At 33.4% G+C, this 16,115-nt stretch overlaps 1 protein-coding gene across 5 annotated transcripts; it reads right to left on the reverse strand.

The window, feature by feature from the left end:
• Window positions 1–8,318: 8,318 nt before the first annotated feature.
• Window positions 8,319–15,724, reverse strand: LOC125221612. 5 transcript variants are annotated; one of them, XM_048123773.1, is made up of 12 exons: window positions 14,947–15,724; window positions 13,334–13,598; window positions 13,117–13,219; window positions 12,619–12,944; window positions 12,233–12,507; window positions 11,658–12,087; window positions 11,387–11,568; window positions 10,171–10,324; window positions 9,763–9,990; window positions 9,325–9,675; window positions 9,118–9,219; window positions 8,319–8,995 (listed from the first exon to the last, which is right to left on the reverse strand). In XM_048123773.1, the coding sequence occupies exons 1-12, from the start codon at window positions 15,453–15,455 to the stop codon at window positions 8,780–8,782; spliced, it is 3,141 nt and encodes a 1,046-aa protein (XP_047979730.1). In that variant the 5' UTR covers window positions 15,456–15,724; the 3' UTR covers window positions 8,319–8,779. The 5 variants fall into 5 exon arrangements, with proteins under 5 accessions (XP_047979730.1, XP_047979729.1, XP_047979728.1 ...); XM_048123772.1 differs by having other exon boundaries at window positions 12,233–12,314; window positions 12,402–12,944; XM_048123771.1 differs by having other exon boundaries at window positions 11,658–11,969; window positions 12,039–12,087; window positions 12,233–12,944.
• Between the last annotated feature and the right edge of the window lie 391 nt (window positions 15,725–16,115).

Raw genomic sequence — 16,115 nt, forward strand, 5'->3', positions numbered from 1 at the left:
GTTGAATTTCACTAAATTTAAATATCGATTCACTTAATCGAAATGAATTGTCTCATTTGACTAAGCGAAGTCTAATTTAGATTAATTAGTTTATTTTAATAATTGATATAAGCTTAGTAAGTATACTATTTAATTACTATGATGTAGTATATATATACTTAAGTATAATTACCTATTATATTTTAGAGCATGTAAATAAATTGCAATATTTATTTTTATGAGACTTTTTTGTAATTAACTTATGTATATTATGCTCAAACAAATATTTTTATTTTTTGGTATAACCACCAGCATGGGGCGTGCGAGTCGGGCGAACCCATCACCCGCTCATTTTCTCTATTCTTCGACAAATGACACTTGTTCATGGTTGATTCACCATAGTCCAGTGCCGATATCCCTGTCTTGGGTTCTTATTTGAGTCTACGCTCTAGTATATACCTCTCACGACAGTCTAACGCTGGCATCATATTAGTAACTATCTATGCTCGTACGAAACATCATATTTATAACTATGGTTTTGAGCTTATAAGGATTTTTTTTACTATGTATGAATATTGGCATTATCAACTAATTAATTTATATAATGAGTTAAATAATCAATAGATTTATTTTATTTTTATTCGGTCATATAAATCAGTTGTCTTATATTTTTATAATTTTATCTTTATAACGAGATCAGTCTTATTTTACACTAACAATATTTTCAATTAACTTCTTTCTCATTCTCTCTCATATATATGTTACAAATATGTATAAAAACTCGTAGTATAAACTAGAACGTTATATAAATAATTAATAGGAGTAATATATAGTACAAGAGAGGATCCGATCTCGTGGAACTAGTTGGGGTAGCTAGTAATGTAGAAACAAATTTGCTTGGCATATATGTATGGGAAAAGCATCTTAGAGGGGCCATAAGAATCATAGGCAAGAAAATAATAGAAAGAGGGGACCATAGTTTTTTGATGTCATAATTTGTTTATTAGCAACCAAACTAAAGATTCACACAAAAGAGGAAATTGAAAGGGCATCTCATCAACCCTGCATCCATCGAAATACATGTTCTCAGTCACTATCTTTTTTCTTTCTTTATTTTAGTTTATTGTTAGTAGTAGAGGTGTGGAATTGAGAAACTTCCCCATCTTAGAATAATTTTCTCGTGCAGCTTCAGTTTTGTTGCAGTTTTCTTCACTGGATCCAGCTGGGTGGTTATAAATCAATTCGTAATTATACAATTTTTTTGATGATATGATGCTGGAAAAGCTCGTACCGATAGCTCAGTTGGTCTTCAATGAGATAATTGAGTTTAAGGTCATAGATTCAAATCTCGTCAGTAGCAATGTTGGAGTTTCAACAATTGTGGTGGCTACTCCTCACTGATCTTTTGATGAGCAAATGAATATAAATTTAAAGTTTGTGTCACGAGGAATTGAATCTGAGACCTTTAGCTAGTTTCGTGCATTACCACTCTATCGCTTGACAACCTCTATTGTCTTTTTGAATAAAAATTGCGCAATAGACTCGGACCCAAGCCCTTTAGCCTTAAACATTATCGCACTAACTAGGCCAACATACTTTTTTTTAGTTTAAGGAAAAGACGTGAAGTGGATCTTGTTCATAAATAATTAAAAACTAGTACACATTAATTACATGTCACGCTATTTGCTCTTTTCTAACTAATTTTTCTTTTAACTTCTCCATCAAATAAGGGTAAATACATATACTATCTTTTTGAAATTGGTAAACGATCTCTATGATTTTAATTTATTTTGGAATTATATATAATGTCCCTACTTTATTTCAACGATAGGTGTGAAATTCAGCATGGTTTAGTCGGATCGGTCCAGCACATGCGTGACCAACAGTACAATAAAGTGGATTTAGGGTGAGCTCATTGATTAAAGCAAGTTTTAAAAACTTAGGTTTATTATCTACATTCAGGATTGGCATGTGACCCTTTCACCCTTAAATCTGAATATGCATATTTGTTTGATAAATGATTAACCAAGTCCAACTTGCTTCACTCATATAGGTTTGGGTCGAATTGGGACTTAAGCTGAACAAGCATGTCCTGGCCTGGCCGAACCGAACCTCAAATCCTCAATAACATGATTAGTTATGTTACTATAAATCTCTATTGAAATCATAATCAATATCTATGTTACCATAGATTAATTAATTTTTTTATTAATAAGTAAAACTAGTTGCATATTCCTACGCCGTTCGACCGAAAACTGTGTTATGATGTAGTTAGTCTTTGATAGAGTTATTATCATTACATAATTTGATCTGATCACATTTATTTGTCTACATAACAAAATCTACATGATCATTAGTAATATACTATATTCTCCACCCAAAAAGTTTAAACATAACGAAAACAATATACATATAATATGCTTAATAAAGGGGTAAGAAAGTATTATTACTATACTAATGTTCAGGAGATAGCTTATTTCATAATTACTATATTCTTCTTAAAGTCGGAACACTTCGCGAATGCATTAATACTCATATCACAAAACATATTAGATTATTGATTCATGAATATCCGTTCATAACTCATTATCAATTTTTGACTCAAGTGATTTTCAGTGTTCAAAGTTCACATTTTAACAAAGTTCTCAGGTGAACCACCATACTATTCATTTTTAATGCGCCAAAGCTTAATAGAGTAGCCCCTCCTTATCAGTGTGCCTTCATTTATAATTAAGAATTTAAGATGTACTACTAAATTTCAGACAGAGATATATTTTGTGATTATAATATTGAAAAGATTTATTATCTAAATGTAAAGGGAAAACGTTGTTTTTATATTAAGTTTTACTTTTTTACTAACTTACTAAATTTTACTCCAAATTATAAAGCATATGTACAGTATGAGTTATTATTAATGAATAGTCTCGATAAAATTGAATTTGAAAACCACTCAAAATTATGAAGTTGAAATTATTAGTTATGAGAAGAAAAAATAAAAGGAAAGGAAAATAAGAAAAGAGAAAGAAAAAGAAGATATATATTCACGCAACCAAAGTCACAAAAAAGGTATTCAATATCTAATATCATTTCAGATATTAATTAAATGGTGCATACTAGAAGATACTAGAGCTAGATATGTATAGTTAATAGACATTTTGATTAATCCTAACATAAAAAAGGTACTGAAAATGGCAAAAATATCCTAAAACATTACAAAATGGCGTAAAATGTGATTATTTCAATGTTCATGGTCTACCCTATAAAATTCACTAATAAATGCTAAAGTAATGTCCAAAGACACTATCTCTGTATTTTGATCTTTTAAATTTTCGTATTTGTTTGAATGAACAGTGTATGTTTATATGGTGCTTATATACGATCTACACCCTTTAATTTTTTTCTCGTTTTCTTTCCTTCTTTTTACTCCCATTTTGTGGATAGAAAATATACGATCAGCTATGTATTAATTCATGACAAATGCTTTTTATAATGGGGTTTGACTAACTATTCTGACTTTCTGAGGCTATATATGGCATTTAATTGTCTTTGTTAGTAGCTATATTTATCTATATATATCGAACCCATTGTGCAAGTATATTTTGTTAGCTAGCTTAGAACATTAAATTTTATACTCTATGTAACAAATTTCATACAGTACGCTATTTATGAAAAAATAAATTGAGTTGATAGGTCAAAATAGTTACTTTCATAATTATAGTACTCCCAATATATTGATGAGAATATAGAAATAGTAGTATCCATTTGATCATAAATTTCTTAATTCTTAATCAAAATTAGCCGTTACTACTCTTTTTGTGATAAAAGTATGTTCTGAAAAGAATGAAAATGTAAATGTTTTTCGTGGAAGAAATTTTGAAAGCAAGAAAAGAGAGAGTAGATTATAGGAAAAACCTCTGCCACGTTTTAAAAAAGTAGCATGCGATGTTGGGCGGCTATTGCAGTTTCTTCTGCAAATTAAACAATTAAATAATGCTATCACAGTTAAAACATTTAATTAAAATCGACTAGACGACTACATATCACGTAGTATTGTACTGCACATAAGCTAAATCGATATTCTTGTCATAAGATATTTTTGGCATCAGACATTATACCGTAGAGGCATACTCTGATATCTTGAAGTACGATGCTTCGAATTTTATTATATATCAATTGGTGAATTATAAAATAATTGATTAAAGAGTTGAATGGATGAATTATGGTGGGTGCTGAATTTATTAAAGATGTAGTAGTACTTAATTTTGTAGGATAGCATATTCATTATGTGGAGTATCAGTTAATTGGTCAGCATATATATTTTTTCATTTATGCGCATTCTCTATTTTATTAATTCTAACTACTTTTCTTTTAATGTGGAACATTATTTATAAAATCAGAATTTGCACATTGCACGATAGACTTTTGCTTTTCTTTACATAGAAACAATAGAAATTTCAGTATATATAAATAAGATAATTTCCAAGTACGATATCAATGCCTTACCTAATTGCTTAACAACAACTGTAACAAATTAAATTCTGAAAAAAAGAACTAATAACAATTAAATACTTGAACATTCATCTATTTAGAAATGGTTTTGTATGAGAAGTAGGTGCCTAGATCATCAGTTGACCGGAGAACTCGATTCAACCTGTCGTTCAAGTCAAGCCTAGCTATAACTTTTAAATACTCCTATACTATACAGATCTACCTATTTACACACTATAAATATAGTTTTGTTGTACGTACTACATTGTAAAGACACCTGTGATGAGATGTCAAGAGTCAAATCAAACAACATTAATTCCAACAATTTCTTAAGTACCTAAGCTAAACTACCACCGACATGGAGGAAGATAGCCATGTACATATATTTTATGGGATATGATCAAATGAAAACTCTAAATATTATACAGACTCAAAATTATGATCTTTACCATTGAAAAACGTCAATAGATCACAAAAAAGCATCAATATGAACATGTCAACAGAATTTCAACGGTAGTCAATGATTGATGTTGTGTTGATACTGTGTTGACATTAAAATTTTGAAATTTTACACTGTGTTGATATTGTATTGAAACTATGTTGAAGCTATGTTGAGGAGTTTTGAGTTTGTACAATATATAAATTTGCATTTTATCACTACCCTATAGTGTATAGTGTATAGAAATACTCGTAATTATTTTTTTACTTTATTCTTTCTCCACTTAATACATAAAATCTCAAAAAAAAAGTTTCTATATATAGTTTGGGAAGGTAAGGGTAATTAGTGTATTAATATGTTCTTTACCTTCTACTCGTATTTCTTTAGGGCATGCATAAGATTTTTAGAACTAGTGGAAAACAGATCAATGAACTAAGTACTACTTGTTAAAATCAAGAGCGATGGAAATTAAGGATGTCTTTAAAATGTGGTCATCTCGAGGGGAAAGAGAAGGAGGCGGCGAATGAGCAATTAGGGATTTGAGAGGAGTGGGAAAAAGAGGGAGAAAGGTGCAACATTGTGAGTGCAAGAGTGAGAGGATTTTCTTCACCGAGTAGGAGGCGACGAATAAGAGAAACTAGGGCTTAGCAAAGAATAAGAAAGATAGATGAAATGTAAATTATTCCTATAATGAATAATAAAAGGTGCAATTAACTAAGTTAATTTTGGGTTAAAATGCCTAATTTTTATAAAGACTCGAGATAGTTGAGATAATCTGAAAAGTAATACTACTCCACAATTAAGATAGTTGGCACGGCTGGAGACATTCATAAATTACAATATAAAAAATATTTCTTATTATAGTAACAACAAACAATTTGCACTATTCATCCTCATTTAAACAGCAGCAGTAGTAGTAGTAGTATTTAATAAAATTAAAATTATGATAAAATTTGAAATAATAAATACTTATAGAAAGTCATAATTGTATATAAATAAAACATTATCCAGCGTAAAAAAAAGGTTATTTATCTCTTCTAATTATAACTACATATATCATTCCAACCTAAAATACATACTCATGTTGGTAAATAGTACTCCAGTAACTGTGTATGCAAGAATGATCCTGATCATTACTATTTGTTCGATTTTTCAATAATACTTGTATAACTTTGTAATCTCTTCATAATATTAACAATATTTATTGAACTTTTGTCATATGCATCTTTGGATGGTAACGGACAGAAATATTTTGGGATTAAAACGAAAAAAATTAACAAAAAAAAAAAACAGTGAAAACCCTAGGGTTGAGGGTGGTCCAGTGTTAATAATAAGAGGTGACAGAAGAGGTTGTTGTATTAGGTATATAGGTTAGAGTGGTCCATTAAACACGCACAGTGCTCACATTTTTCGGTGAAAAACAAACCCTATAAATCATATACGAGCTTTAAATATTTACACACAAAATATCAATCTTGATGGCCTAGAATCTGCATTTAAAAATATTCTACTATAATATATATTCATATATTCAGGTGCAGCCTTATTACCTATCTTTTTTCATTATTTAAAACGTGAAGACAAATTTAGAACATCACGAAGCATATGGGGAGGGTCAGTGCAAAGACAATGATAGCTAGTTTTAGATTCTGGCCAGGTCAATTTAATTTTCTCTTCACTATTTATGACATTTGTTTTTTCTTTTTATCTGTATTTAATTAATTGAGGTATAACAAAATAAGGACTGTATCACTAAGGGAAGTACTGCTAAAAATAGAGTGATTAGATAAAGAAAGAAAAAATCATAATTGAATAAATAATCGCATCCAGCAATTTAGGGTACTCTTGGTACATAAATAGGAAAATTTGTCAAAATGGGATGTATATAGTACTAAATTTTTGAGTAAACATTTGAGATTTATTTGATAATATTTCCAAAATAAATTGAATGGCTGCAGATGGAGTATTTAGGTAAGAGGGGGCCTAAACTAAAGCAGTGTTGTAATAAGGCTTTCCGTACGTAAAACATAAATGTACATATAGGGCATCATTAATCCTTCAATCCTATTTAAGTGGTTACATAACACAGTGACAGATAACAGTTGGGACATTGATATTTTGAAAATGAGTTACTTCAAGCGCGTGATATATATTATCACTGCTTTCTACTTTATTTATCTGTTTATCTGTATTCGGTTTGATGAATTAGATAAGATAAAACTTGATACTTAATATCACGACATACCACACACATATAAGATTAGTCCTAGTTTGTAAATCTTATCTTTTTCTCAAGTGAGAAATTCAAGTATATCACCATCGTCAGACAACATTTAACCCATCAAACGATCTAACACAAGTTCTTTTTAGATAAAAACTTTTTTAGTTTACTAAAGCCAAAAATCTTGGGTTTTTTTCTCACTGCTCGCCCCTGTCCATCCAAAAAATAAAATAAAATTATACTCCCTTCATTCCATAGTAATGGAAGCGTTTCTTTTCGGAACGGAGATTAAGAAAAATTGTGATAGATGAGTTAAGTAGAGGGAGAATAAAGTGGAAAATAAAAAAAAGTAGAGATGAAGAGAGTAAAATAGGTGTAGAAAAATGTATTGACTTTTACTAAAAAGGGAAATGACTCTATTACTGTGGAACGTACCAAAATGGTAAAAATAACTCAATTTACCATGGAACGGAGGGAATAGTAGTTTTTTTTTTATTATTCTATTTTGTTTTATTTTGGAGAATATATGACAGTTGTTAGAAGGCCAACATTTCGGCTGTCTCATTAAGACTGTATTTTAAGATGAGGAGAGCTGAAAAAGTACACTCGCTTCTCGATACTGAGTAATGGAAATTTCAGAAATTCAAATAGGAATACTGATTTTTCAGCTTTACTTCTACGATGATCCCAAAAGCCAATATCAAATTGTGTATCAAATTTAATTTTTCTTTGAAATGATAAAATACCTAGCTTTACTCTAAAAATGGCACATTTTAATCTATCTTCAACAAGAAATAAAAATAACATTATCGTTTTTTGAGAACTTAAATCCAAAAATAGGAAGGAAGCTTTAGATGAAATAAAAATTAAAAAAATGAATACCAAAGCAATATTGTACTCCACAAAAGAGTGTGTACAAAAGAAATGAAACATGTTTTAACAAAAAAATTTAAAAACATTTAAAATATAGATAAACAAGTACTATAAAGATAAAGATTTGTTGACTCACTAAAATGTAAAAATATATGGTGAACTTTTATGTGAGTTTTGAGTGTGAATGATAACAATTATACTACTATATCTTAAATTAAAAACAACACATTCTTAATGCAATGACTATGATAATAAAATTACACCCGAAAGGAGCATCTTTTTTATTCAAAATGTTTCTCATCTCAAAAGAAGAAAAAGTAGATCCATAAATTAATCCCACATAAATAAAACATAAATCTCTATAACAAATGTATTTGGTATAAATAATAAAGTAGGCTAAGTCTAAGGCACAGCACAAGAGCTCAAGTACTCTCTGGGCCTACACATACATGTATGAAACCAGTGACCAAAACCGGTCCCTACTTCCTACAACATCATGCCTTCAACTAAGAAACTTCAAGAATTCATACACAAATAACATTAATCACAATGTCATTATCATAATTATACAACTACTAATGAAGAATGGAATCAAGTTTCAAGAATCCTAGTTCGGTGTAGTTCAGCCTCGTATTAAGAACAATTAGCAAAGTTTCTGAGCCGTTCAAAGTAACTGTAGACGTAAGAGATCCAAGCTACCTTTTGTTAGCCTCTCGCAATACCATAGCGCTACAAAATTCTGGAAATCTACGCGAACAGATCTCCCAGAAATGAACCTTTTATTCGTCTGAGATTTTTAAACGAGTAGCTGAGCTCGTTCGCAAAAGTAATGTATCGTAGATTTCTTTTGCAGATGGGCGAACAGCAGGGTTCTTTTCGGTACACTGATGGAAGAGTTGTGAGAGAAATCTGAGGGTTTCAGGCTCGGTCTCAAGCTCCTCGTCAGATTGAGCCAATGCCTCTAGTTCATCTGTCAGTTTGGGTCGCTCTCCCGCCTGCATAGAATATTTCAAGCAGCTCAAACCAAATAACTACCAGTGTTCAGCTAAAAATACAGTAAAACTTGATTGATTAATGTCAAAACAATAAGTACATAATGTGGAGGGGGGCAGTATACCTGCAGAAGATTATGAATTTCGTTTTCTGGCAATCCACTATAAGGCACTTGTAATGTCAATAATTCCAGAAGCAGGCAACCAAAAGACCAAATATCCACTTCCTGAACAAATAAACACACTTTGTCAAACACAATGCAACAAAAGAATCTGCTGAAACTGGTGATGCTTGATAAGAAATTCACTCAACTTTTGATTATGAAACTTACCAATCCATACATGCTTTGCGTAAGCATTGCAGCATACACCTCAGGGGCCATCCACCTAGGAGTCCCAACACAAATATTGGGAGGAGGTATCCCCAAGTGTGCGATGCAGCACGTATGCAAGTACGAATGAAGGGGAACTGCTCGATCAAAATCACATATCTTCACTGTAGGCGTGCCATCCTGCTTCTTCTTCTCAAGGTCTAACAAAACGTTCTCACTCTTTATGTCACGATGGATTATGTTTTTATCATGTATTTCTGTCAGCGCAAACGCTACATCTCTTGCAATAGACACTACCAAGTCCAGAGCAACATATTTCTCACCGTCGCTTGAGAGTTTCTCCACGTAGCTCTGTCAAGTTGAAACACAATTGCAGATTAGACACCAACAATCTATAGCAAACAAGACCAGACAAAGAATCATTGAACTTTAATTCACCCTTAAGGAGCCTCCTTCTATGTTCTCCATCAATATAGCAGACTTTAATGTACGACCACTGCAGTTTCCATCGGCAGTCATAGACCAGTTGGATGATATCTGATGACCATAGAGTTCTACAATGCAGGAATGCTTTAAGACACTCAATATTCGAACTTCCCCTAAGCAGGATAGCTCAAAGTTCCGCACTTCATCTGCAGAAGCCCCACATACATCAATTGTTCTTACCTGCATATTGAATGACAAGAGTTTAAAACAGTAACATACACCATGCCAATACAGTTACGAATGTTGAAAGGGCAAACTATTTTCAAGGCCATAATTTACTGACAGATAATAACAGCATTTTTCACAAGTCAATGATTTAGTATAAGGACAAGTAGTTATAAGAACAAAGACGACCCATACCTTTACTGCAGCCTCCAATGATCCAATATTACAGCGCATTATGGAGGTGGATTCCAGTTTCCCTATCTCATCACACATAGATAGAGAAGGGAATGGAAAGTTAGAAATGGTATCATTGTCAACCACTGCATTGACCCGGCTTAAGGGTATATACCTAAAAAAACATATACATTCAAACTTCAGAAACTATACTTTAGAACAGTTCACATTACTCTACAGATCATATTTAAGGCTCTGAGAATGCAGAGGCGGGCTTAACCAGACATGCACTCAACAGAACATGTTTCAAGTTCAAGCTTCAGTCGGTTAGTATAATTCGAGCTTGCGTTGCTGAAAACATTCATCTCATGGGATTATTCAAGCTTAATCAACCCTACACAAGCTATTCCAATATTTACATTTTTTTCTTCAAAAAGTACTCCCTCCGTCCCAATAAATATGCAACATTTGGTTTTCGGCACGGGATTTCTGCAGTGTTGTTTTGTGAGTGAATGAAGAGAGAGTAAAGTAAGAGAGAAGAAAAAGTAGAGATAGTGTTGTTTCCATTTTAGAAAACGTTTCATTTTTATTGGGACAACCCAAAACGGAAAACGTTTCATTTCTAACGGCACAGAGGGAGTATATAAATATATTTACTCTACTCTCTGCCCTACTATTAGTGGCCTATACAACTCAGGCGCGTAAATCAAGAAAGTTGTGTTTTGTGCATAAAGTGAAAGGATCCACTAAAGTTGACTAAGTTTTTTGTAAAAAGTTTCCTTTTTTAGACTAGGATAAGTGGGCTAGCCTAATAAAGTCTACTGTATACATACCACTTGTAGCAGGATGGAGAGAGTATTATTTTCTTAAAACTATGAGGTTAATAAGATCATCAATATGCATATAACTACTAGAGCTTAAAATATTAGTTAACTATCAAACCAATAGCTAATGCATTTTAGATCTAACCATGAGCATATATTAACGAGCATGCACTTGAGCTAACAAGCCAAGTAATGGACAAGCTTAAGCTTGATTCCTTTATGTTAACAAGTCTTGTTAAATGAGCTTTTATCAAATGAGATTATAGTAGCTTGACTCAGTTGCAATCCTACAGTCTGTTATATTCATAATTGGTTGAATTCATCTTCCAACTCCCTCCAAAACTACATTGAATGCAATGTATAATTTCCACCAAAATAATATCATTAATAACTACGGTGAAAGAAATGCTAACCTGCAAAAATATTCGGGGTCACATTCTTCCCTGATGTCAAGAGGATGACATGCATCAACTATCATGCGGACCAATGACTCGCCTTTCTTTATAATGACTACATTCCAGGCATGCGGTGAAAAGTCCAAGTAACCCCTCACTAGTTCACAAGGGATTTGAGGCTCCATGCGGTCACATAAATACTACAGAGTATAGAAACAACTTTCAGATTGTTTATGCTGAAGCACTAGCTGATGACAAAAAACGATAAATAACTAAATACAAGTTGTACCTTCATCAGCAAGGCTCTATGCCTACAAACACCAAACTGCAGGCCCCCAATAGGAACTATAACAGAACCACATCTTTCTTTTATACAGTGAAGAGATCTCTCACAGATATCAAGGAAAATGGACTCTTCTATATTTTCCACTCTTTGCTTATTGGCTTTATTAGTGTCAAAACTGATCCCAGTTGCACAAGTACAAGCAAAGGGTTTACCACAGTTTGCGCCAGAAGCAGATTTACGTGCCCTCTGGACAATAGCACTTTTATCACTTCCTCCAAAATGATCTGATACAAAAAGTGCAAGCAACGATGCAGTCTGCAAAGTATCGGTTGCTAAATCTCTTATTTCATTTATAGAATCTTTTATACGTCTAAACCGACAAACCAAGTCTTGGGCACACAAAAGAACGGCATCTAACTTCTCATCCATTTCCCTGATAAGAAACACACAACCTTTTAGGTATATATCTTGTGTAAGGTCCCTAGGATAATAAGCCAGAAATGGAGCCTCCTTGATTTAAAAAAAAAAGCACATTAAGTACTCCTATTTACTAAATAGAATATCACATAAACACTTACCGGTCAAGAAGAATCACTTCCCGCGAGTTAACATAAGTATTTTTCTCATAATTTGGCAGTGGCATAAAGGGCCGATCTCTTCCTGCATCATAAAAGCCATCAGGTAGGCGATCTCTTGCTCCACAAAATGATATTTTACTATATTGGCACGACAAATAATAGGGGTCACTAGTTGGTTTTCTGTATTTGGAGGGCTTCGGATTATCAAGATCTTTCTCTGAATGCCTTTTGCACTTGAATGCACAACTAGATGCTTCAGAAGATGAAACTTCATCCTGCACCTCAATAGCATCAGAAACAGAACCCAAAACTGCACTAGACCGAGAACTGACAGAATCAGTTGCTGAACATGAGCAGCCATCCATAGGCTTTTTATCAGTTGTGACCTCCTCATTCACCCTAGTTGTAGTTGTTTCATGTGTGTCCCCTGCAGGAAATGTATCTTTGTGATCCAGCTCTGCATCTACAACAGTAGATGAACCTTCTGATAGGTCAGCATTACTACGCTCGACCACTCTGCAAGTGGTGCATTTTTCCAAAGAGCTTCGGCTCGTAACATCACCCTTCCACTTCCTGCAGTTATTCAATCGCTCCTGGCGAGCTTTTGTTTGCAAATGATATCGACGTTTCCATCCTTTAGCCCTTCGCGCAGCTAAACTACGGTGATTAGGAGACAATCCACTCAAATTAATGGACTGCACATCGGCTGATCCTGCATCATGTCAATATAGTAAACATTACTAGGGCCATAATTACACCAGAACACATGCATGTTGTTGTGATAGAGGTATCATGATGTGTCTGTATATGTGCATGCATCTCAGTGTGTGTTAGAGAAAGAGAAAGGCCTATTTACAAGGACAATTATCAGTCTCCAATGTCACCTTCATACACATCCATCTCAGCAGGTTCATCTAGATCCCCATTGTTTCCCTCCAAATTGCAACATATCCATGACGGTACCCGACAATCGCCAAGTTGATTATGCTTCAACATCATAATAAAGACATAAACTTTCATCAGGTTTACATGACAAAGTAACATAACATGTAAGAGGTCATAGGTCAATTTCTATTAGTTGGAATTATCGTACTTCCATACCTGAAGATTCAGAGATTGAAGATTACTCATAGACTCAAGTTCTAAACACTCTATGGAAGTTAACCGGTTATTCGATAAATCCAAGCTCTCCAGACTTTGAAGATTGGAAAATCCCAAAGGCAGCTCAACCAATTTATTGTTTGTCACTTTCAAAGACACCAACGAGTTTAGCAAAGTAATCTCATCTGGTAAATTCCTCATCTTGTTAAATGAAAGATTCAAGTATTCTAAATTACTGAGGCAGCCTATTTCTGGAGGTAGATATCTGCAAGAAAAAAAAAGACTATGGTAAAATCATAACTCACCCACATTATACCACCCAAGACAGACTCAACTGCACAATTTCCATTCTATCCCCAATCGACTACAAGTTCGTTTCCAATGACCATTAGTTCGGTTAAAAAATAATAATTGGAACCATATATATGTATATGTATTTAGAATTACTAAAGAGTAATTCAAAGATAAATAACAGAAAAGTCAAGACAATATATAAGTTTTTTCAAGATCACACAAGAACCTGACAGATACAACTATGTCCGGAAAAAAAAAAATTCCATACAAGAAGGAATATCACAGCATATGTCTATACCACATGATTGTGTGCATCAGAATGTCTCAACACACACAAAACAGATTTTGAGGTTCACAGCATTTTCTAATTATTTTTATTAGAAACCTTTACAGTACTGGTTTGTGCAATCTAGAAATTATCATAGAGTACATGAAAATCAAGAAATTTCAGATTTCCCAGATGCATCACACTATGCAGAATATAAAATGTGTGCACCAAAGAATCAAGGATCATCAGAAGAATATCAAGAAGAGGAGAAGAACGACGAGGATATAGCCATATAGGTAAATAAGACAAGATTTACCTAAATATAACCAAACAAGGTATCCCTTACACTTTAAATGACTTAGGGCCTGCAAGCTACGACGCTAAAGTAGACTGTATACCCAAAATTTAACTAAAGGAAAACAACATACAAACTCTTGGAGATGCCGAAAGGAGCTGAAAGCAAGAAATAACAATCTTGATCAGTAGCAACCGTATCAACCATCAGGAAGAGTTTCAACCGTATTATCTCATTTTTTCAGTATCTTTTAAGTAAACAAGCAAGGGATGAGCGCACTAGCACGAAAGCCGATGCATATTAGCGCGTTTTCTTGCTCACTGTCTTCTATGAGTTATAAGAAGTACTTCAATACTCAGAATTTGATGTGTCCACATAAAGCTAGCACCAATATGAAGAACAAAAGATGAAGTAGTATTTACTAGGAGTTGAGCATATCTCTAAGAAGGCTTGACATTAATGATTTTTCTATGCGAGTCAGTAATCCCTCAGAGGATATCATTTCCAGCCAATAAAGTGCAGCTAGAGTAGCAGGTCATTCTTCTTCCGATAAACACATAAATATGCACTCTATGTTGAAATATGATAAACACAGACTACTAGCTAACAAAAAAGATTCCTCTAACACCTAATATAAATCAAACTAGATATAAAAAGAGAGCGGGTAACATATCTCCCCAATTGAGCGATATCATACAAAAACAAAAATACACATGCAACAGATGCAACAGCATAAAGATTAAACATTTTCGCTACCTTATGGAGAAATGACATACGGAGAGCTTCGTCAAGTGCTTAAGCCCGGCAATCTCACGCAAAATGGGGAAAGCAGAAGGCCTTGGGGGCACTCTACTGAGTTCCAGCTCTTTCAAATTCCCCAGTTCACTTAACTCCAACCCACTAACTCCCGGCTCCGTCACCTTCACTTGCAAGCATTGAAGCTCAACCAGATTCCTGAACTCCTCAGGAAACAAGTTCAATTCATTCGCGAAAAACTTGAGAGTTTTTAAACCCTTAAACCTCCCAACATCTCTGGGAAGCAAATTCAACTCATTCTTGTACATAAAAAGCTCATTCACTGTGCTTTCGTCGCCACTAACAAGCGGAAAATCGAGAACTTTTCCAGAAACATCAATGACGGAGCTCAAATTGGAAGCTTTTGCGGCGCAATTTTCCACCGACGCCTCCGATTTCCCTGTCCTCGCCGTAATTTCCTGATTCTTGGCGCTGGAAGCCTCGATTTTCTCCAATTCCTTAATCTGCATTGCTTGTTGCTCTTCAAATATAACACTAAGAACGCATAAGCTACAAAGGATAGGCGAACTTATTGGGACTTGTTCGACAGAAATGAATTGAAGAGAGAATCGACTTGGACAGGGACAGGGAAAGGGAAATGCGGCGATTGAGTGAGTGAGATCACTACAGAATCAAGCGGGAAGTAGAAAATGTTTGTGAATTTGTGGGATGGAGAAGAAGAGGGGGAGAGAGAGAAAACCCTAGAATCTAGAGAGGTGGTCGGTGGGGAGTGGGGAAAATGCAGTAGTGAATTTATATGGGGATGCTTTAACTCAAACTTGCCAATTTATAGTACATATTAATTGTAGTATTTCGAATTTCGAATACAGTATTTAATAGTTTTACTTATATAACATCTTTTAATTAACGCTTAAAATATAATAACATCATTTTATTCTTATATCAGTATTTAATTTTTATAATTTTATTTTTTACTATTTTGGGATAAGATATTATAATTATTTTTAATAAAAGAATATTTACAAATTACAATCATAGTAGTTATATTATATAGTTATAATAAATAAAAAATTAAACATTAATTTGCACATAAAATTGAAGTACGAATACAAAATTATATTCTCTTCCTCCTATAAACATATGTGCATTTGAATTAATGCACGATTAGT

This window comes from Salvia hispanica, chromosome 4 (genome assembly GCF_023119035.1).
Source record: "Salvia hispanica cultivar TCC Black 2014 chromosome 4, UniMelb_Shisp_WGS_1.0, whole genome shotgun sequence".
NCBI classification, from domain to species: Eukaryota; Viridiplantae; Streptophyta; class Magnoliopsida; order Lamiales; family Lamiaceae; genus Salvia; species Salvia hispanica.

Excerpts from the sequence above, each read along its gene's own strand:
- LOC125221612 (XM_048123768.1), bottom strand. The coding sequence starts at position 15,455 with ATGCAGATTAAGGAATTGGAGAAAATCGAGGCTTCCAGCGCCAAGAAT. Across the intron at positions 13,220-13,333 it reads TTCAATCTCTGAATCTTCAG|CATAATCAACTTGGCGATTG; the intron begins GTATGGAAGTAC and ends ATGATGTTGAAG. Across the intron at positions 12,945-13,116 it reads TGAGATGGATGTGTATGAAG|GATCAGCCGATGTGCAGTCC; the intron begins GTGACATTGGAG and ends GACATGATGCAG.